At 47.3% G+C, this 20,031-nt stretch overlaps 8 protein-coding genes across 8 annotated transcripts; 5 read left to right on the forward strand and 3 right to left on the reverse strand.

Annotated features, from left to right (window-relative positions):
* Positions 1-925: 925 nt before the first annotated feature.
* Positions 926-2,168, reverse strand: M431DRAFT_84512 (hypothetical protein; the record flags this gene model as incomplete). The annotated part of the gene is made up of 3 exons (XM_024923436.1): positions 926-1,102; positions 1,169-1,522; positions 1,803-2,168. 3 exons carry the CDS (start codon positions 2,166-2,168, stop codon positions 926-928), a joined length of 897 nt encoding a protein of 298 aa, XP_024774177.1.
* A 2,297-nt stretch (positions 2,169-4,465) lies between these two features.
* On the forward strand, positions 4,466-5,868 carry M431DRAFT_84846 (hypothetical protein; the record flags this gene model as incomplete). The annotated part of the gene is made up of 3 exons (XM_024923479.1): positions 4,466-4,657; positions 4,749-5,227; positions 5,322-5,868. 3 exons carry the CDS (start codon positions 4,466-4,468, stop codon positions 5,866-5,868), a joined length of 1,218 nt encoding a protein of 405 aa, XP_024774178.1.
* A 2,554-nt stretch (positions 5,869-8,422) lies between these two features.
* On the forward strand, positions 8,423-9,299 carry M431DRAFT_481731 (hypothetical protein; the record flags this gene model as incomplete). Its single annotated transcript, XM_024915980.1, has 2 exons — positions 8,423-8,555; positions 8,614-9,299. The coding sequence occupies 2 exons, from the start codon at positions 8,423-8,425 to the stop codon at positions 9,297-9,299; spliced, it is 819 nt and encodes a 272-aa protein (XP_024774179.1).
* Positions 9,300-9,782: 483 nt separating this feature from the next.
* Positions 9,783-10,504, reverse strand: M431DRAFT_530682 (hypothetical protein). The gene is made up of 2 exons (XM_024920802.1): positions 10,322-10,504; positions 9,783-10,259 (listed from the first exon to the last, which is right to left on the reverse strand). Exons 1-2 carry the CDS (start codon positions 10,325-10,327, stop codon positions 9,924-9,926), a joined length of 342 nt encoding a protein of 113 aa, XP_024774180.1. The 5' UTR covers positions 10,328-10,504; the 3' UTR covers positions 9,783-9,923.
* Positions 10,505-11,832: 1,328 nt separating this feature from the next.
* Positions 11,833-15,337, forward strand: M431DRAFT_16486 (hypothetical protein; the record flags this gene model as incomplete). Its single annotated transcript, XM_024913000.1, has 4 exons — positions 11,833-12,373; positions 12,442-12,825; positions 12,879-12,968; positions 13,368-15,337. 4 exons carry the CDS (start codon positions 11,833-11,835, stop codon positions 15,335-15,337), a joined length of 2,985 nt encoding a protein of 994 aa, XP_024774181.1.
* Positions 15,338-15,507: 170 nt separating this feature from the next.
* M431DRAFT_85951 (hypothetical protein) lies at positions 15,508-15,960 on the forward strand (the record flags this gene model as incomplete). The annotated part of the gene is made up of 1 exon (XM_024923622.1): positions 15,508-15,960. One exon carries the CDS (start codon positions 15,508-15,510, stop codon positions 15,958-15,960), a length of 453 nt encoding a protein of 150 aa, XP_024774182.1.
* Positions 15,961-16,878: 918 nt separating this feature from the next.
* M431DRAFT_16487 (hypothetical protein) lies at positions 16,879-18,060 on the forward strand (the record flags this gene model as incomplete). Its single annotated transcript, XM_024913001.1, has 3 exons — positions 16,879-17,474; positions 17,544-17,819; positions 17,888-18,060. 3 exons carry the CDS (start codon positions 16,879-16,881, stop codon positions 17,997-17,999), a joined length of 984 nt encoding a protein of 327 aa, XP_024774183.1. The 3' UTR covers positions 18,000-18,060.
* M431DRAFT_494736 (hypothetical protein) lies at positions 18,059-19,704 on the reverse strand (the record flags this gene model as incomplete). Its single annotated transcript, XM_024917281.1, has 4 exons — positions 18,059-18,770; positions 18,825-19,125; positions 19,190-19,300; positions 19,365-19,704. 4 exons carry the CDS (start codon positions 19,702-19,704, stop codon positions 18,059-18,061), a joined length of 1,464 nt encoding a protein of 487 aa, XP_024774184.1.
* Between the last annotated feature and the right edge of the window lie 327 nt (positions 19,705-20,031).

Consider the following 20,031-nt stretch of genomic DNA (forward strand, 5'->3'; position numbering starts at 1 on the left):
TGGCAAGGATAAAATAAAAAAAATGAGAACCTTGAATGCTGCGCGAAGGATCTGTGCATTGCAGCCGATGCTTACTGGCCACAGTTCGCTCGCCTCTGCCGGGGTCTATCTTCCCAGCTATTCGGATTTGGTGAGATTTTAATATCGCCATAAATGCAAGGTGAAGAACCAACAACGCATTGAATTGCAAAACTTTCCAAGTTCGGACGGTCGGCTATATTGCAGCCCGATTGGAATGTCACAGAGCCAACTGATCGCCATTTAACCTTCCCCTGAAGTAACAGATTGATGGGCAACATTTTTAGCACCTTGCGCCGGTCGAGCGGCTTGCATGGGTTAGAAGCTCGGCAGTCTGGACGGCGCCGAACCAAAATATCTCAGACCCTGTCGTTCACTACAGATCTCGTAAAAGATTTTGGGGGCGACGGTTGACCGCTTTGGTCGACAATACCCGCCAAATTCGCGCTGTGGATTCGCCTGTGGGTTCGTCTTTGGGTTCCCCTGTTGAAAGAGTCTCCATTTGGTCGACACGTAATCGGTGGAAGCAAATCAAAGAGCTGGTTTACATGGTAATGACTTAAGCGACGGCGACATATGAGGAGAGTTAGTCTGATGGATGAGGCACTTGAACGTGAAATGGAAGATCACAGATGCCTACTTCGTGCAAGATCGTCGACCGTTGAATTAAGCTGCTGCTAGTATATTAACCGTTGATGGGTTTCAAAGCTCAGTCTCCTATTCAATACATTAGAGAAGGCGCTCAGGTGGAGCTTTCATCTGTCACATTTCCTGCATATCACATTTGAGTCTATTCGCCACTTTATCGTGAGGTGACGAGTACGGAGTACATGATGATCAATAACGACTCTGGATATTGCTATGCTAAGAACTTCGTGGTTTAACTTGTTGAAAAGGCTGTCTAAAATTACAACGCAGAATATTTGTTAATCAGCTGCAGCAGCTTTGCGTCCACGTCCTTGGGGGAAGTGGCATTCAAGTAATGACCGCCGTCAGTAAAGGATAGATCGGTCTCTACTGATCCCGAGAAGGCCTTGATGTGGTCCTTTGGTACGTCGACGCCATACACGAGATCCTGGTTGCCCTGTAGTTTTGGTCAATATCAACGACTGAGACAATAAAGGTAAAGGAGTGCAGATTAGTGACCCACCTGAATCCAGTAGACAGGGCACTTGATGTCCCTCACCCGTCTCAGCAGACCATCTCTCTCCAAGAGGTTGGTGAAGGCACCACGCAGCTTCTTTCGTCCTTCATCACCGGTGTATATGCTGTTGAGAGTGTCTCTCCAGAACTGTGCTGTCTCCTCTGTGACGGTTCCCGAGAATCCAAGGGTAACGACGCTCTCGCGCAGACCTGCGTCAATGAGGAAATCCGGGGTCGGCTCAGTGCTATACAGGCTGTCCACAACCGGACCCAGCATAGTTGCGGGATCCCAGCATCCCTTTTGACGGGAGGCATCGGACTCGTAGTCGAGCGAAGTGCCCAGGAGCAAGAGACCCTGGATCTGTAGTTGAAGGCTAGTTAGCGTCGTATTCCCAGGGTTGTTCATCTCAGCTCTGCGTTCATAATGGGAGTACGAGTACACTACTGTTACTAGCAGTGGTGTATGATACATGCGAGTTAGGCGAATGCAAATGAGACACACCATACTGGATGGAAGCCGTGCAGTAGGTAAGAATAAAAACGGGGATGCGGGACAGGGATGGATTCTTTCCATATAAGTGTCTTGCATCCTCATACATATATGTACGGCAGTTGCCTCGACGAAGACCGAGTTTACATACCTTCTCGGGGGCTACAAGAGCCATTCTGGTGACAATCCAGCCTCCCTGGCTGGTTCCGAGGGCAAAAGCCTTCTTGATGTTGAGAGCATCCAGGACCTGGACGGCCATGATGGCCGTGTCCCAGTAGGTGTAGTTCTCTGCCTTGGTCTCAGTGGCTCCATGGCCAAGAGGCTCAATGGCGAGCAGGTTGGCAACGTCAGTGAGAGCCTTGTTGCCGAACTGAATGTCGTACAGAGCTGAAGTCATGCACATGGAGTTGATGAGCACGACGGTAGGCTTGGCGGGGTCGACGGCACCGTTGGAAAGACGGTAGCCGGCATCGATTCCGCCGAGATGCGGCACTCTGATGGTGGTTCCGGCAGTCATGATGGTGTGGAGAGACAAATATGCTTAGGTAGGGTATCTCGCGTAAGTGTCTAGCAGAGGTGGAATCAGGGCTGATGAGCGGATTGGGTTTCTTGTTTTTTCCTTGCTCCTTTCTTTGTCAAAGTTGAGAGAGAGCTGGCGAAGCGTGGGGGACTAAATATTTACCTGTACTTGTATTTAGATAGCCCAGCCGGCAACGGGTCAAAAAGGGAGCCGCCTTTATTGCCCCTCAAGCGCGTCTTTGAGTTGAGCCTCGGATGCCTCCAGGCTTTGGAACCAGCCTCGGCGGGGGTTGAAACTGCATCAATTGGACGACCCGCCTCCTCCTTAGCGGTGTAGATATTCATCCTTTCCCTCCGGCCTACCCTCCGGTCTACATGGGGGGACAAGGCCGTCTGTCTCATGGGTTTAAGGAGCATGTACCACTTGTATGGAGTAGTCCGAGGTGTGTGTGCATGCATGGTGTTAGTCGTGGTTAGCGTATGTACGAGTATGTATGTTGGTTACACTCGGATCGGTGACAGGCCATGACGCGTAGGTACCTTACATACATGGAGTATAGTTTCTGCTTGGGGCTGCTTTTAGCAATGCTTCGTTTCGACACTAGACCCCAAGCCTGCAGTTCGTATATAAGTTGCAGGCTGTAGGATACCGGGAATTCCGCCGGACTGTGCCACCATAACTCTAGTGTTATAACGAAGAGAAGGCCTCATGCTGCTTGGCAGTTTCGCCCACAGCCAGCCCTGTATCTATAGAAGAGTATTGTATTCAAGCATACTTCTGGTATGCTACAGTATGCGTATGCGTGCATAAAGCAGCCTGAGGACGGTAATGTGCGAAATGGAGACGGGAGAGCGGAGTGTGCGGAGTTGAGGTAGGATAGCCTGAAGATCCCTAACACTAATGCTAAAGAAAGAACAGGATAGTAGCATTATAGCCTGGCAAGCCTGGGCTCCAGGACATACCCGGACAAATTTTTCTACATTCATTCTAGCAACTTTCATTGGAAGCAACTCCAATTTCTGCTACGAGACATGCTTGAAGGCACTTGGAAAGCGGTCCGCCCCTGTCCCTCCACTTGGTTCGTCTGCGCTAATCAGGTAGCCGCAAATGCCAGTCGACGAATCGGGACGGTAAAAGAGAATTCCCATTGGTCTGGTTAAGGTCTTGACGGAGTAAAGCTTGAATCGCGAGAGAAGCTGGGAGGGCAAGCCGGAGACAATGCTGAAACCTTGCCGAAGAGCCAATGACTCGTTCCCGGTCCCGGGCGGGAGTTGAGCTGCCCACTTCCCTCATAGCACCTCTTGTACACACGGCCAAACCCTTGGAGTCACGCAACCTCGCTCTGAATTGGAGTTGAGACAAGGGTACGGCGCGCTCCGAGGCCCGTAATTCTGTGTTTGGCGCTATTCTTGCAAGGGCACAAAGAGGGTTGGATATGCCGGACCGTTTTGTATCTTGTTTTTCTTTTGGCATTCCCCGGCTCTTCAGGTGGTTCCTTGGCAGAATGGAATTAGACTCATGTACGAAGTACGAGGTATCCTGGCCAGAAGCTGTATGAGCACGATGGGAGAATGCTTGCACAGGAGTTCGCTAACCCACGTGAACGCTGATCCCGTCAGATTATTACTTGGTATCGCCGATTCGGTGTTCAAGAGGAATAGTGCATGCGTATATACCTTGTATTATTACGACGAACGACCTACCTAAATCGTGCCGGCAGTACCTACAGTACGGACCTGCCTGAATACGCCTATCTTTTGTATACCCTGGCATACAGTACCGCCATGGCCACAGTCAACAAGTTGTTGGACGTGTACCGTAGGTTTAAAGCTCCTATGGGGCCGCCGTTGCTTGCATAAGGCACCAAGACGGACCGTTACGGCACCAGAGCTGATCGTCGTCTTGACTGGTTACATATCGACGTCTAGCGAGTCGTGCCACCGCGGAAAAAGACCTCATCTAGTAGTTCCTGAAGGGCCAAGGGATGATGTTCGCCTCCCACTTATTCATGGTCCAAGCCCACCGCCAAGGTGTCCACATTCAATACATCATCCCCCCTGACATGAGCCCGGTAGCGTGGACCTGATTGCCATGGGGGCCGTCTGATTGACAGAGAGACACTAATAACGAAGGGGATAAGCGAGGCAACAGTAAGGCAACGGCAAGGCAAAGTAGAGGGGAAAAAAAGGAAACAAGTATGAAAGACCGCCTCATCCTGTCCAGCCCCGGAATGTACAGTATTCATCGACCTTCAAACTCCGAAATGCTCCATGGCTCCGATTGAGGGAATCGTCATGGCAGAGGAAACTCCATCAGTTCTGCCGGGTCTGCCGGGCTTCAACGCCGACAACCTTCAGCCATGGACCGTGCAAGTAACGGCGTCCATGACTGTCCTGGCTGTTGTTTGTGTCATCTTGCGCATCATCAGTCGTCGGCTCAGACAACAGTCTTTGGGATGGGATGACCGCATGATTATATTCTCACTGGTAGGTTTACTCAAACGACGAGGCTTGCTCGACTAGACAGGCTTTGCCTCCAAACAGGACCAAAAAAGCTAAAGTTGCAAAACTTTGATAGGGATGGTATCTCGTGGTTGTTGGCTTCATCTTTGCCATGTACGACAATGGCATGGGCCTCCATGCTGACAAGGTTGAGCCTGCGAGGATTGTCATGATGGCAAAGTGGCTGCTGGTGGCCGAAATCCTCTACGCCTGGAACCTTGGCTGGACCAAGATCAGTCTATTGCTCATGTACTATCGCATTTTCCATGTGCCATACTTCAAGAAGATGGCCTGGGCGGTCGGTGGTTTCGTCATGGCTTGGGTCGTTTGCATTACTTTCCTCTTCATCTTCATCTGCACGCCCGTACAGAAGCTGTGGTACCCTGATCTCCCTGGCCACTGCATCAACCAGGTCGGCACTTGGATCGCCAATGCCTCGTCAACCATCTTTACCGATCTCGCCATCCTGTTCCTGCCTATCCCCCAGATCTGGAAACTTCAGCTGAGGACAACGGAGAAGATGGGGTTGACCTTTGCCTTTGGCTTGGGTTTCTTGTACGTGTTATTGCGCTTTGTAGAGTCCTGCCGACATTTCTGCTACGGCACCCTTCTCCTTTTATGTGCCGCCTTTACTTACAACTGTTTATAGCGTCGTTTTTGCCTCGGCTTACCGTACCTCGGTGCTTTTCACGTACACAAACAGCGATCCCACTTACACCCTGGCACCAACCGTCGGCTGGACAGTCATCGAAGTTTCTGCCGGTATCGTTTCGGCCTGTCTTCCCACTCTACTACCTGTTCTTCGACTCTTCGCCAGAAGCATCGGCATCAAGCGTAACTTTCTGTCCCCGAACCGAGGAACCAGCGGCGCCAAGTCTTCCAACCTCAACAAGTCGAACTTGAGCGGCCCCAGCCAGAACAAGAGCGTCAATGGTCTCGCCGGAGAGTCGAAGCGCAGGGCGAGCGGCAGTGCCTTCTACCGCCTGGATGACGAAACTGAGTCCGACGGCAGCCTCAACACTGGATCTCAGCCGGTCGTGATGAACTCTCAATTTAGACCTGACACGAAAGGGTATACACACACTGTTAAAACCTCCTGGATGAACGAACCTCCGGCTGACGATACAAGGGACGATATACCACTGCACGGAATCCGAGTGCAGACGGAGTTTCGGCAGTCCACCTCGCCGAGGTAGGCGTGTTGAAAACTCGCTGGGAGTTGGAGTCGTTTTATTATTTTCCTTTGTTTCTCTTATTGGAGGGCTTTTGACCCCTCGTGTCGAGCATTTAGAAATGGGATCAAAATGGGAACGTCGGAAGACGAGGAGGTGGCAATGGAATTGCTGAGGGTTCGAGATGTCAGGTTTGGCATAGTGTTTGGATATACCAGTGCGCATAAGACATCAAATTGGGACAATTATTATCTACTATGAACGGATTTTTTGATGGCCCCCTTATTTTAACGGCGTTGCAGGTCACTGCGTGTTGGCAGTCAAATATGCGGAATGTATTGCTTCCTGTTGGAGTAAGCCATTGTGCAATTGATAGCAGGTATGAGGTACCGCCTGTTTCTTCAAGGGGACAATAATCGTTCAATGACACAATTTTATTCTCGCCGACTTCTGCAAGCCAGCTATTGCCTACCTCGCCAAGGCTGGGAAGGTATCTACAGGAGTCTCTGGACAAGGTTAATATTTCTGATTTGGAGCTGAATGCTTTGAATGAACAATACAAACGGCTTGGGAGGCTTAGAGCGCTCCATCTAGTCTGGTGTGTGTATGGTAACAAGTCAATCCACGCATTCAATTGTCAGCGGCCTCCACAATGTCGTGGATGCCGGCTATGCAGTTGGCGAGAGCTCTAGGTGAAAGAAATAACGAAAGAGTTGCAGTATTGATGGCAAAACTGTTAAATAAAAGGAAACGGGGAGGAATTTTAAGAGACCTATGGCCGGATCGGAGTGACTTGAGTTGAATTGTCGAAGTCGTGGCAACCCCTTCGCTTTCATTTATTTACGCTACAACGGTGCGCCGTTTATTTTAAAGGGCGAAGAAAGAACTCTTCTAAGCAATAAAATATTGCTTGGATGAAGAAGTAGCACCTCTTTTCAATAAGAGTTATTGTTGGATGGGTCGATTGCTTGGTACGCCCTATATAAGAAGTCAAACAGAAAAGCGGAAGCCAATAAGATGTCGTTACAAATACATCTATATGACACAGAATTTGAGAGGAAAAACAGAACGCATTGAATTCGACATATACGAGGATTCAAGACTTCTTTGGTGTAAGGCGCTACGCAAAGTTTTCGTGGAGCCAAGGGTAAGTCTGACGTACTCTGGCACTTGAATCATACGTACATGTATAGAAGACGGTCTCAATATAATTGCGTTTCCAACAGTGGCGGATTGAAATATAGCAGAAAGTTGGCCAGATCAACGACCTATCATTAGATATCAGTCGACAAGAAGATATGCAAAGAGATCAATATATATCGACATGACGCAGCTTCAGAGTGAGTTCTTTTTTTTTTTTTTTTTTTTTTTTTTGGCGAGTTAATGTCCTACCTCTTTACTGCTGGTAAATAAGTACAAGACATTGTTGGCTAGAGTAGGTGCGGCTCATGAAGGCTGAAGTGCCAAAAGTCCTGACCTCTATAAGAGCGGGCCGGAAGCTCCATGGAGAGGAGAATAAGCTCTAGGCATTCGACAGCGAGGGTGTGAAGCATCTAAACAGTATGAATAACAGCTGATTAATTTACGCGATACTTATAATTCGTCGATATTGAGCTGCAGTCGTAGATATCTGGTTGAAGTGTTGACTGTTTTGGCGAAGTTGGATTTTAGTTTGGCAATTTGAGATTTAGGCATCTTACGTACATATTTATTAGTGATCTCGGGGGCTTTGCGCTAATTCACCCAGGGGCATGCTGTCGCTGCATCGGCTCAAACAACAAACATATGCAACAAATCAACAATAACTCAAATATATCCTTGCGCAAAGCACAGCAAGACAAAGTAAATGGAATGAAATATCCTATCAGATATCCTATCCGGACGAGTTCGGACAAGCCCGCTGTATTTTATATCGACGGGTTGCTCAATCAGGCCGAAAAGCCGGGGTGGCACGACGGCCGGGCAATCTTGCTCCGTGTCCGAATTCAACGGCCTTGATGTCATTGCCCTGGCCTCGCTCTAGCTCCCTGAAATCTGACATTAACAAAAGGCTCGATTGGGCCTTTCCCGAGGTAGATCTTCTTCTTCTGGGGTTCTGTTGATGAGCCTCGGCTTGACACCAGCCACATTCGGGTCATGGTTAGCTAAGCTCAACTCTCCATTACATTCTGGCTGGGGCGCCCTGCAGAGATATTTGGAATTCCAAATGAACGCATGCATCCTTCGCCACTAACGACGCGCCTGGCAATTTTCGTATCAAGGCCCCGACGTTTAACGTGCTTACTAAATCTGCCCTACGGATGAACCGAGCGTATCCATGATTTGAGTTATCGACGATACGTGTTATCAGGTCTGTTTTAGCATGATGGCGTAAGTGTTTAAATACGTCGCGTTACATCATTGAGATCGAATGTTTTCATTATGACTTCACGCAACAACCATTTAAATAACATCACCTCCACCACCATTACCACCAACTTTTAAAACTTCAACTCATTGTTATACACACAGTTACGCACACCAGAGCTACAAACGCATATTTTCGCTTTTATTTCGACCTTTTCAAACGAGAAACATCATGTCGGCTGGCTTGATCCCAACTAATCCGGCTGACCTTATGGTCATCCGCAATGTCACTCCCAACGTCACCACGTTCTCTGTGCCCTTTTCACGATTTGGCAAGCTCAGCATTGGCGGCCGTGGAACACTTGGTATGTCTCAGTTCCCCCGTATAAGGCTTATTGTTTATAATACTTATCCATCACATAGTGAGACTCACATCTGGCGCCCTCGCTGTCTTCTCTCCCGTGGCCCTCACAGAAGCAACCAAGACCAGAGTCGCAGAGCAAGGAGGTCGCGTGGGCTACATCGTCGCCCTCGACTTTGAGCATCACATCTTCATCTCTGAGTGGGCTAAGCAATACCCTGACGCCAAAATCATCGGCCCAGAGGGCCTTCCTGAGAAGCGCGCAACCCAAACCAAGGACCCTAAGATCGATGATAACAAATTCTCCGTTGTCTTTACCAAGAATGGCAAGCGTGACATCAAAATCAGCGACGAGTTTGACGCCGACTTCGACTACGAGTATGTCGATGGCCATGCCAACAAGGAACTTGTCTTCAACTACAGGCCAGACAAGACCCTTATCGAGGCTGATCTCCTGTTCAATCTACCTGCTACCGAGCAGTACAGCAAGGTGCCTGCATCTCAGAGACCAAGCGGCTTTCTCAACAAGCTGTTCCAGGGAGTGCAGCACACCTACGGAGATGCTACCTGGCCCAAGCGAATTATCTGGCACGGCGCCAAGGATCGCAATAGCATGAACGACAGCCTAAGAGTCATCAACAAGTGGGACTTCTCAACGATCATTCCTTGCCATGGAGATGTGCTTGAGGGTAATGGAAAGGAGATCTTCCAAAAGATGTTTCAGTGGAATTTGGAGGGGAAAAAATAATTATGGGGATTGATCTGTAATGGCTTGCAAGGGAGTTTAGGGATGGTAACAGCTTGGGACCGTTGGTGGTTTGGCTTATGCCAGCCTACTTTTTGCACTGATTAGCTTCGCAAATTATGAACGTACTTTAGACTTAATATCAATTTCTACAAAGAATGATTATCAACCTCATGGTTCTCTGCTACAAGCGTCTGCATAATGGTGCTGCCGTAGCGTTTTGACTTTGTCATTCACCCACGATGCTATCATTGTGGTCTAGCTTTGTGGCTCCTGAGGCGCTGTTTAGACTCTACCATACGGTCATTCCCTCAACAATGCTTGGAGATATTTATCTACTCTCAATCAAGGTACTGACGTTGCATTTATCAAGGACATATGGTCGAATTCGTAGGCGCCTCATACGTAGCTGTTCGGTAAGTGTCTTCTCTCCCGCCTCTAAAATGACAATCCAACAAGTCAGGTTGCTAAAGGAACTTGGGCAATACATTATAACACACAAATCAAATTGTTGGACTGCATTTTATTCTTTCATGGCCTATATAACAAGAACAAATCACAAACTTCCAACACTCATTTTTCAACGCCATATGTCTTATCATCACTTCAGGCTTCCACTATTTCCAACTACACACAGTTGAGGTGGATTGCCGATGGCTGAATGGTGACGTTAACACATTCGTCGGTCGCGATAAACGTCCAGTCAGGCTGATCATTGTCGCAGTCGTTCGTGGTGGAAATAGTAACCTGTGGCGAGGTGCCTTCTGGGCATGGGTTTGTCGGCGTAAGCTTGATGCTTGCGCCAGGGAAACTCTCAACAATGGTGCAAAATCCCTGGGTCAGTGAGCCTCCTAGGAGGGCTCGGCCGTTGCAACCCGCATCCCACCATTGGTTGTAGTTAACACCAGCAAGTGCCGAGGGGGCAGCGGAAGCCAACCCAACAAGGGCAGAGACAATGACAGCCTGTCAGATCAATTAATTAGAGCCCAAGAATAAAGGGGAAGCATCTAAGCAAGGAACTGAACCTTCATATTGAATGTATTTTGTTTGAACAGGTGCTAGATATCTTAACTGATCTGATTGATTAGTGAAATGCGGTCAATTGCCTTGCTTATATACATTTCACAAGGCTAGTGGATTCAGTGAAACGGAATTTTGACAGCCTTAGCAAGGATGCTTAATTGTGACAAACTACTCCGTAGCCCAAGCTTAACTCCATGAGGATGGTGATGTAAGAATACGATTAGCATGGATATGCAATGCTGCATATAAGCACCGAGACACCTGTCACTTACGCCGAGCGACTTGGCTGTTGAGCTAGCGAAACACGCAGTTGGTTTAATATAACGGGAAAACCGCCCAATTTGCCGTGTATACTCTTGTGGATATCATTGCATGACCTGCCGCAACTGGTTAATATCCGGTTGTCAAGGAGGCGGGTTGAGCGGGATTTCTTCCGAGTTAAAAGCTACAAGTGCCGATACCTATTGGTAAAGCAACCTGACAGTTGTGGTTGGTCTTGAAGCACTGTATATTGATCACTCTCTTCTAACTGGGGTGAATCATAACACCACTAAATTGACGTTGGTATGGTGTGCGGGAATTTGGCATATTGCCAAATAACCCATTCCCGGAACCACACGTCAAATAGTCCTGTCCGCGCCCGCTGCCGCTCTGGGCATTTGTTGCCCCCTAATTTAGTTTTTTCAAAATGCTACAGCAAGTAGACGTTACTGCATGTATGTGCCGATATTCTACGGAGACTTGTTTTCCATGCGGGGAACTCGAAAATACATTCCTATTTAGGATCTCGGCAAAGGGAGCTGTGGCAATTGTACCGAATATACATTGAAAGCCCAACTCACTGCCTATACCTTTTCTTCCCTATACGTTCTTTTAGACCAAAAATCACATACTTAACGGGCGATTAAGAGAGCATTGCAACTGGCTATTACCATTAGCGGCAGCTTGGTCAACCTGGTATATTTCGCGTCCAAGAAAATAAGTTGCTACCCCTGCCTTTGGCACATCTATGTTACATTTCTTGGCAACTATCCATACTGCTTGCAGGAATTTTCGCGGCTCTAGCTACCGAGAGTTACATCAGGCCTCATCAACCTAGACACAACCCGCAAGTAGGATTTATAATTATTCCATAATAAAGACATTGTCAGCACCTTTTTTGGCAACCTTAGTTCGCTGGCAATATGAACTACAGCAGGACCAGCATATACTTGCTTGGACCTGCTACTAGAAAGTTTTCCTTGTAGTCTACTCAAGTGGAACTTCAGGCGATGCAACAATGAGGTCTCAGTATACTTCAAGGTGACCATGAGTTTAGATAAACTGCATGCGCCCGGATGTTTGCTTATACACCCTAGCAGAAGCTGGCATGATGTTATTGGAGGAACACGCGAGGCTGCTCGCGATTGGTGCAGCCAACTTGGAATGGGGCGGGGAAGTGCTTGAGCAATTAATCCATCAGGAAAAATGTTAAACCTACTTGTTTAGCATTTGCGTGCTTCAATGGGAAATCATGTCTGACCTGAATAACTACACTGTCGGTTGGATATGCGCGATACTTCCGGAATACGTCGCTGCACAGGCCTTTCTCGACGAAAAGCACGACGCACCGGGATATGTCTCACCGCACGATAACAACGATTATACTCTGGGAAGGATTGGAAAACACAATGTGGCAATCGCAGTCCTTCCCTGTGGCGAATATGGGTCAGCATCTGCCGCGAGCGTCGCGAGAGACATGCTGCACAGTTTTCCCAACATCAGGATTGGCCTCCTGGTTGGAATTGGTGGCGGTGCTCCCAGCCCAAAGCATGACATTCGTCTTGGCGACGTCGTAGTGGGTGTCTCTAGCAACGGGAATGGAAGTGTTTTCCAGTATGACTACGGCGAAACTCTACAGGCACAGGGTCAAAACTTTCAAAAGATGATATTTTTGAATAAGCCACCGTTGGTTCTCCTTTCAGCTGTGAATGGGCTTATGGCAGAGCACGAATGTGAGGGGAACCAGCTTGCGGAAGCTGTTAGCAGTGTACTTGATGGAAAGAAGAAGCTGCGTAAAAGGTTCGAGCGACCTGAAGCAGCTTCTGATAGACTATACAAGTCACACTATGTCATTCTTCAGACAAAGAGGAAGGCTGTGCCATTGCCTGTGGTGACGATCCACTGAATGTTGTTAATCGACCTGAACGAACCGACGAAGAAGACGATCCAGCAATCCATTACGGCTTAATAGCCTCAGCGAACCAACTCATGAAAGATGCAATTCTTCGGGATAAACTTGTCGCTAACAGGGGCGTCCTTTGCTTTGAAATGGAAGCCGCTGGTCTTATGAATCATTTTCCATGCCTTGTTATCCGTGGCATCTGCGACTATTCAGATTCGCACAAAAATGATAAATGGCAGGGTTATGCGGCTATGACCGCTGCAGCATATGCAAGAGCTCTTCTCTATCGAATAGCTTTAAGCAAATTGGCAGCTGAGATTACAATTAAAGACAGACTGTCAGGTAAATACGAATACAATATTTCATTATTTAATACATACTAATACGGAGGATAGATCTCGTCGATATCTCAGAGCAGCATCTAGCGGCCGCCAAAGAGAATGTACAAATTCAAAAAGACTTTGCTAAAGAGCGGCTGACTGAAAGTGAGCAAATGTGCCACCAGCTGTTCCGTCTTACAGCTAGTGACAAGGACGCTACCTATGAATGGTATAAAGACTTAGTGGAAGAAAGGGTGGAAGGCACCTGTATGTGGCTTCTCCATCACGAGTACTTTAAAAAATGGCTGCATCAAGAATCCGGACCATTAGTGATAACTGCGGATCCTGGTTGTGGGAAATCAGTATTAGCCAAGTACTTGATAGATCACGGCTTACCAAGATCGGTAACTATTTGCTATTTCTTCTTCAAGGATCAAGATTAGAATACGATTCGGCAAGCACTTTGTGCGCTATTGCACCAGCTCTTCACTCGGAAACCGGCCTTAATTAAACATGCAATGGTCAGATTTCGCACGGATGGAAAAGGCTTAATCAACTCAACAGAGTCGCTCTGGGAAGTCTTGCGAAACGCTGTCAATGATATACAGACTGGGCCTATTATAATAGTCCTTGATGCCCTGGATAAATGTCTTGCATCGGAATTCGAGAATCTGATGAAACATATCGAGATCCAATTTTCAGAAACGCATCAAGTTCAGGGCAAGCTGAAGTATCTTCTCACATGCCGCCCATATGATCAAATCGTTTCCAGATTTCAATATTTAAGGGATTCTTTTCCAAATATTCATATACCAGGAGAGGAAGAATCAGACACCATTAGTCAAGAGATTAATTGTGTGATCACCTACCGTGCTAAGCGGTTATCTATAAAGAACAACCTGCCGTCTGAAATTGAAAACTATTTAGAGTTTAGGCTAGGGAACACTCCTCATCGCACCTACCTCTGGGTATTTTTAATATTCGATTACTTGGACAAAGAAATCTTCAAAAAGACTCAGAAAGAAGTCGAATCTATTATTACAACGCTTCCGAAAAGCATTAATGAAGCATATGAGCAAATACTTAACAAGTCCAAAGACCACCCGATGGTTCGAAAAGCTCTAAGTATTATCTTGGTGGCTAGTCGGCCACTGACTCTATCAGAAATGAACGTGGCCGTGAGCATGGATGATACTATACATAACTTCAATGATCTTGACTTAGAGCAAGAGCGATCTTTCGAATCACGCCTAAGAACCTGGTGCGGATTATTTATCACAATATACCATGGAAAGATCTATTTCCTTCATCAGACGGCCCGTGATTTTCTTCTCGCAGATAGGGCATCGTCTAGATCCATTACCCCCAGCTTACGATGGAGAAACTCGATCACAATTCGCGACGCGCAAACCGTTCTTGCAGATATCTGCGTGCTCTATCTTGGCCTATTCAACTCGCCAGATATTATGGGGGAGGGCGATCAACCTCGTGGCACACACGCATTCTTAGAGTATTCGGCGAAAAATTGGAACATCCATCTTCGCGAATCTCATATTATGAACAGTAGTGCTATTCTGTCATCCGTTCTCAAGATATGTGACGCGAATTCAAAGAGCTATTCAGCGTGGTTTGACCTCTTTTGGCAGACCACAGGTCTGCAACCTACTGAACATTTTACCGATCTCATGATAGCTTCTTATTGTGGTCATACTATCGTTGCCAAGCTGTGTCTAGAGAACGGAGCTGATATTGAGGCGAGAGATACTGTACATACTAGGACACCGCTGTTATGGGCCGCCACTGGGGGGCAAGACGACGTCGTTAAGCTACTGATTGAGAAGGGAGCTGATGTTAATGCAAATGAACATGGCCGTACGCCATTATTATGGGCTGCTAAGCAGGGGTACGACGCCACTGTTAGGCTACTGCTTGAGGCGAAAGCGGATATTGAGGTAAAAGATACCTCGTACGGTCAAACACCCCTACTATGGGCTGCTAAATCTGGGCATGAAGCTGTTGTTAAACTATTGCTCGAGAATAAAGCCAAAACTGAATCAAGAGATGCTACATTTGGTCAGACACCGCTAATGTGGGCTGTGGAGAATGGATATGATGCCATTGCAAGACTTCTTCTTGAAAGTGGAGCGGATATTGAAGCAAAAGATAACATCTACGGCCGGACATCAGTATTACTAGCCACTAGTAGTGGCCGTGATACTACCATCAAACTATTGGTGCAAAATGGAGCAGACCTCGAAGCAAAAAATAAGGGTGGTTGGACACCACTAACATGGGCTGCGGCGAGAGGGCAGGCAAGGATCGTTAAGCTTTTACTTGAGCACGGCGCTCATATTCAAGCAGAAGACAGAAAGTGTCAATCGATGCTACTGTGGACTGTGAAAGAGGGACACGAGGATATTGCTAGGGCACTACTGAAACAGGGAGTTGGTGTAAATGTGGAGACAATTATGGGCAGACACCACTGCTACTTGCTCTTGAATCGAAGAGTCCAGCGGTCGTTGAGCTGTTGTTAAAGCAGGGAGCTGACGTGGCACCGGCCTGGAAAGATAAAGAGGGCCAGACACCACTCATATGGGCAATTAAGGAGAGGCATGAGGCAATAGCCAAGCTACTCGTACGTCAGGGAGCTGACCTAGAAATGAAAGATAAAGACGGCATAACACCACTCATGTGGGCTATGAAAATGCATAACATAGCGCTTTTTGAGCTGCTATTAGATAAGGGAGTCGACATGGAAACGAGAGACAATATCTACCAGACACCACTTATAATGGCGGTTGAGTGGCGTAATGTGGATATTGTGAAGCTACTCTTAAGTGTGGGTGCTGATGTGGAAAAAGATGATATAGTAGGTCGGACACCACTTCTGTCGGCAGTTATAGGGGGTAATTTGGAGGTTGTGGAGCTACTCTTAAGTAAGGGAGCTGACGTGGAAAGGGATGATAGAGATGGTCAAACACCACTCATATGCGCTATCAAAAGGCATAATATAGCGCTTGTTGAACTGCTTCTAAATAACGGAGCTGACGTGGAAAGAAGCGATAAAGACGGCGAGACACCCTTGACATGGGCGAATAAGAGGGGAAATGAGTCGATCCTGGAGCTACTCTCAAAGAGAACGGCAGCTAGAGTGTAGACGAGTGATAAAGATACATGCCGTCAGAGAGACCACTTGCATCTATTATATAGTGAAAGGCCAATCTTTTAATAATGTATGAGCGCGGGGCCCTAGATATGACTCGATTATTGATGTTGTTTCTATGAAAGACGGATATGATGTTGGAAGTCTTCATCACGATCAGCTCCTCGAAATGATTCTTTGGGGAGGTGTCAGAATTCTTGGCTCAATATATTATATTACCCATTGCCAAATGATATAATATCCTGGAGTATACAGTTGCCGATGTTGAAGAATATTGTTTTAAAAATGTGCCATATATTGAGGTAATACCTCTACCCTTCCGCAAATCAAAGTGTCTCATAGATATAGTTTCATCTTCGATCTAGTTGGAACAGGCCTTCACTCCGGCCAATGCTTCTTACGTTGGCTTCATGCCGTGGTACTTCATCTGCTGACCTTTATATTCCCGTCTCTGCCGATTATGTGAATATTTCTTTTATTTTTGCCAACTCAGTGAAACATTCACAGCGCAATCGCCCTTACCGGTTTTGGCTGCCGCTCTCCCATTGGCTAATGCGCTATGCACACGACGCAGACTAGACCCAATACAGATGCCAGTCTCCTATTGGCTGTTCAATGTATACCCTCTCCTCCTTCATATAGTGTGTGATGCTGTATATACTAAATCAACGACGAGGAAATATATTTCAGCGGACTTTACAGAGATTGAAGAGGCGGAGATTATGCAAATTCCGGTGCGTAATTGAAATATCTATACGATCCTGCCATAATGAACAGTTATAAAACGGAGGAAGAAGCCAACATTTGTTGGTCTTTCTCCTACGACAACATTGGAGGCTGTTCTCGTGCTACTTCTTAATCGCTTGAGCGCATAATTCGTTTGAATCTCCTATCATCAATCCCATTCTCAACATGTCTGCGCCTGCCAACGACCGTGCTCTCGTCCAGAAACGCGAGCTCCCGCTCAACATCTCCAAAGAACTCTGCGCGGGCCGAACCTACATTGTCACCGGTGCCAATGTTGGTCTTGGACTTGAAGCTGCACGCCATTTAGTAGGCGTAGGAGCGGCAAAAGTCATTCTCGCAGTACGCAATCTCGAGGCCGGTGAGGCTGCCAAGAAGGACATTGAGTCCTCGACGGGCATCGAAGGCGTCGCTGAGGTCTGGCATCTGGATCTTTCCAGCTACGCATCCGTCAGGGCATTTGCATCCAAGGCGGCTGACATACTTGAGCGCATAGATGCTGTCATTGAGAATGCAGCCGTTGCAGGATCGGGCGGGAAAGCGGAGGGCCATCATTTGACATTGACAGTCAACGTTATAAGCACTTTCCTTTTGGCCATTCTTCTGCTTCCAAAATTGCGCTCCGATTCAGCCAAATATGGATACACCCCTCGCCTAAGCATTGTCTCTAGTGGTACAGGCCTTGACCTAGGGGAATACTGGTCCAAAATTGCCAATGATCCGATTGTGAACATGGATGCAGATGACGAATTGGGCTTGAAGAGGTAGGCCTAATTGATGATCCACGTCCTTTAATACACTATTGGCTTGCAAATACTAACAGACTTTTCTAGCTACCCGGCATCGAAGATGATGGAAATTCTTGCTGTCCGCGAGATCGCGAAATTACTTCCAGTGGCTCGCGGTGGGGTTATTATCAACCTCATCAACCCCGGCTTATGCGAAACATCACTCTCACGGAACGCACCAGAAGATTTCAAGGCTAATTTGAACAAGATGCTGGAGCAGTGTGGTCGAACCGCTGAGTGTGGTAGTCGCACCCTTCTTGCTGCAGCGGTTGCGGGCGAGGAGAGTCACGGTTCCTATATGGACGACTGCGTTCCGGCTGAGTAAGTACATCGATTCATAATGTTTTGGTTACTCTTATACTAGTCGAATGTTTACTAACATATTGCAGCAACATGATACCGGATTGGATGGACGCCACTGCAAACAAGCAGGGCTGGGATAGCATTGCTAAAGAGCTCGAGAAAATCGAACCAGGTTGCGTATCAAGAGCTCTGAAGTAAGATTATCGGAGAGTGATGAAGGTTAATATAGTCTTCTATCTAAAATTCCACCATGCTTTTTAAAGAGACAATTGAACATTTTGGTACTGAGTCACCTTGACAAACAACGCTGAAGCCCTGCTCTCGTAGAAGTCATTCATCCACGGAAACTTGGAAAGGACGCTTCTTACACTGTCCCAGGTGTCTAGTCTAAGTGCCTGCGTCGTCTCCCAAGTCTTTGGGATCAGCCAAACATCATGATTGGGATCCTGCAGGATACCAGCTGCTCCCATGAATAACATCCATAGAAGAATTTCCCGCGTCTCGAAATTGGTCTCTATACTTGATTCATCGCGCAGTAACTGTGATAGGATTGCATTTTCCACAACGCGGCGATCGAGACCGCATAGGAGGGAGCTGATCAGCATCAGGAGACCTAAATGTGCCATACTCTGGAGGCGATTAAGTGAGCGCGGCTTGTTCAAAGGAGCATAGTTGAGAAGACGGTGGCCAAGCCAGATATAGCTCCTCAGAAACTTCGCCCTAGATAACTTGGAACGTTTGTTTGCGCTCGCCTCGTTGACTAGCATAGACATCTCCGCTGCACTTTTCCAGAGCTCGCATAGCTCCGGGCCAAGTTGCTCTCGAAACTCTGGGTTGAAGCTGGGGGAAAGGGTACTTTGATCTCGCACAGAAGGCATATTTAGCCTCTCCATAGCTTTGGAATTCTCAAAGAGCTTTATATTCAATTTGGGAGTAGCACCAAACCTGAGGGCATAGTCAAGGTCGGCTCTGTATTTATGCGTTACTACTATATTTAATAAAGTTGCAATAGATTTAGCGTACCTATAAATCTTCTGCATTATCTCAGGCGCTTCGGCCCCGACACGGTCTAAGCCACCTCGCGTCTCGACCATGCGGAAAAGACCCGAGAGGTGAATCATGCCGCGGTCGTAGCGACCTCGTGTAGATTCGTAGGTCGATAAGCTCATTACCACGGCGAGTGTGGAATTGGATACATGTTCTGTTCGGGATATGCGCTCGTTAAGCAGGCGAAAGGCCTGGGTAAGATGGCGGATTGTGGAAACACCGGCCCGTGGCGAGATGTGGTTGCACTCGAGAACTGTGGCCAGGGCGCAATGATAATCTACATGTTTCACATGATGTTTAAGCTCATTTGTGCCGGCCTATAATAGAGGAGCATAACATACATGCTTGGTCCGTGAATATGAGTTGTAGAAAGATTGAGTGACCGACGCTTCCTTCGCCAAAAGCTTTGGCGAGACTAGGTAAGCAGCGAGGCGCATTCATAAAAGCCACGGCTATTGGCAATGTGAGTCTAGGAAACTCATGGAGTTTGCTGGCTCAGATGTCTTGCTAACTCACCTTCGTACATGAGCACTCTGTCTTCTTGCGCTACATCTATAGGTAGGCTCAGAACCGATACACTGTCGCCTATAACAGGCTCAATCCGTAAGGGCGCATCCTCAATATCTCCATGAGGGTTATAGTCCTCGTCGCGGTTGTCTTGATATACGTCTGAAGACTCATGTCTGGACTTGACAGCGAAGAGAGGCTGTACCAAGGCTTGGCGTTCGAATGCTTTCACACGTGATGGGCGAGTGATCCTGCGGCCAAGGTTTTGTCCCTTGGCGGCTTGACGACGGATCACAGACCTTGTTTTGTTGTCGATAACACTATTGTTATCAATAAATGTCAGATCCATATCGATAGAGATAATAATTGAGGGAATGTCGGTTTTGAAGGAAACTATTTTGTAAAATGAGATTTTACTGGCTGCTATTAATTTAGGTGCAGACCATTGCATTCCGGAGATACGATTCCGGAGATATCCCTAGCTAAGGCCGATATTTACTACTTCTAGACACAGAGGCGCATATTCATACTGTTCGATGTAAATCAGGCCAGAAAATGGATGGCGCTCCTCTTATTGACTAATATATTTCGTCTTTTGATCATACGTAAAGTAGATATAAAGAAGGATTGTCGTTCGAGATAACACACATAGAATCTGCCTTCGTCTATGATTCAA

The sequence above is a fragment of the Trichoderma harzianum genome, assembly GCF_003025095.1.
Source record: "Trichoderma harzianum CBS 226.95 unplaced genomic scaffold M431scaffold_6, whole genome shotgun sequence".
Classification (NCBI taxonomy): Eukaryota; Fungi; Ascomycota; class Sordariomycetes; order Hypocreales; family Hypocreaceae; genus Trichoderma; species Trichoderma harzianum.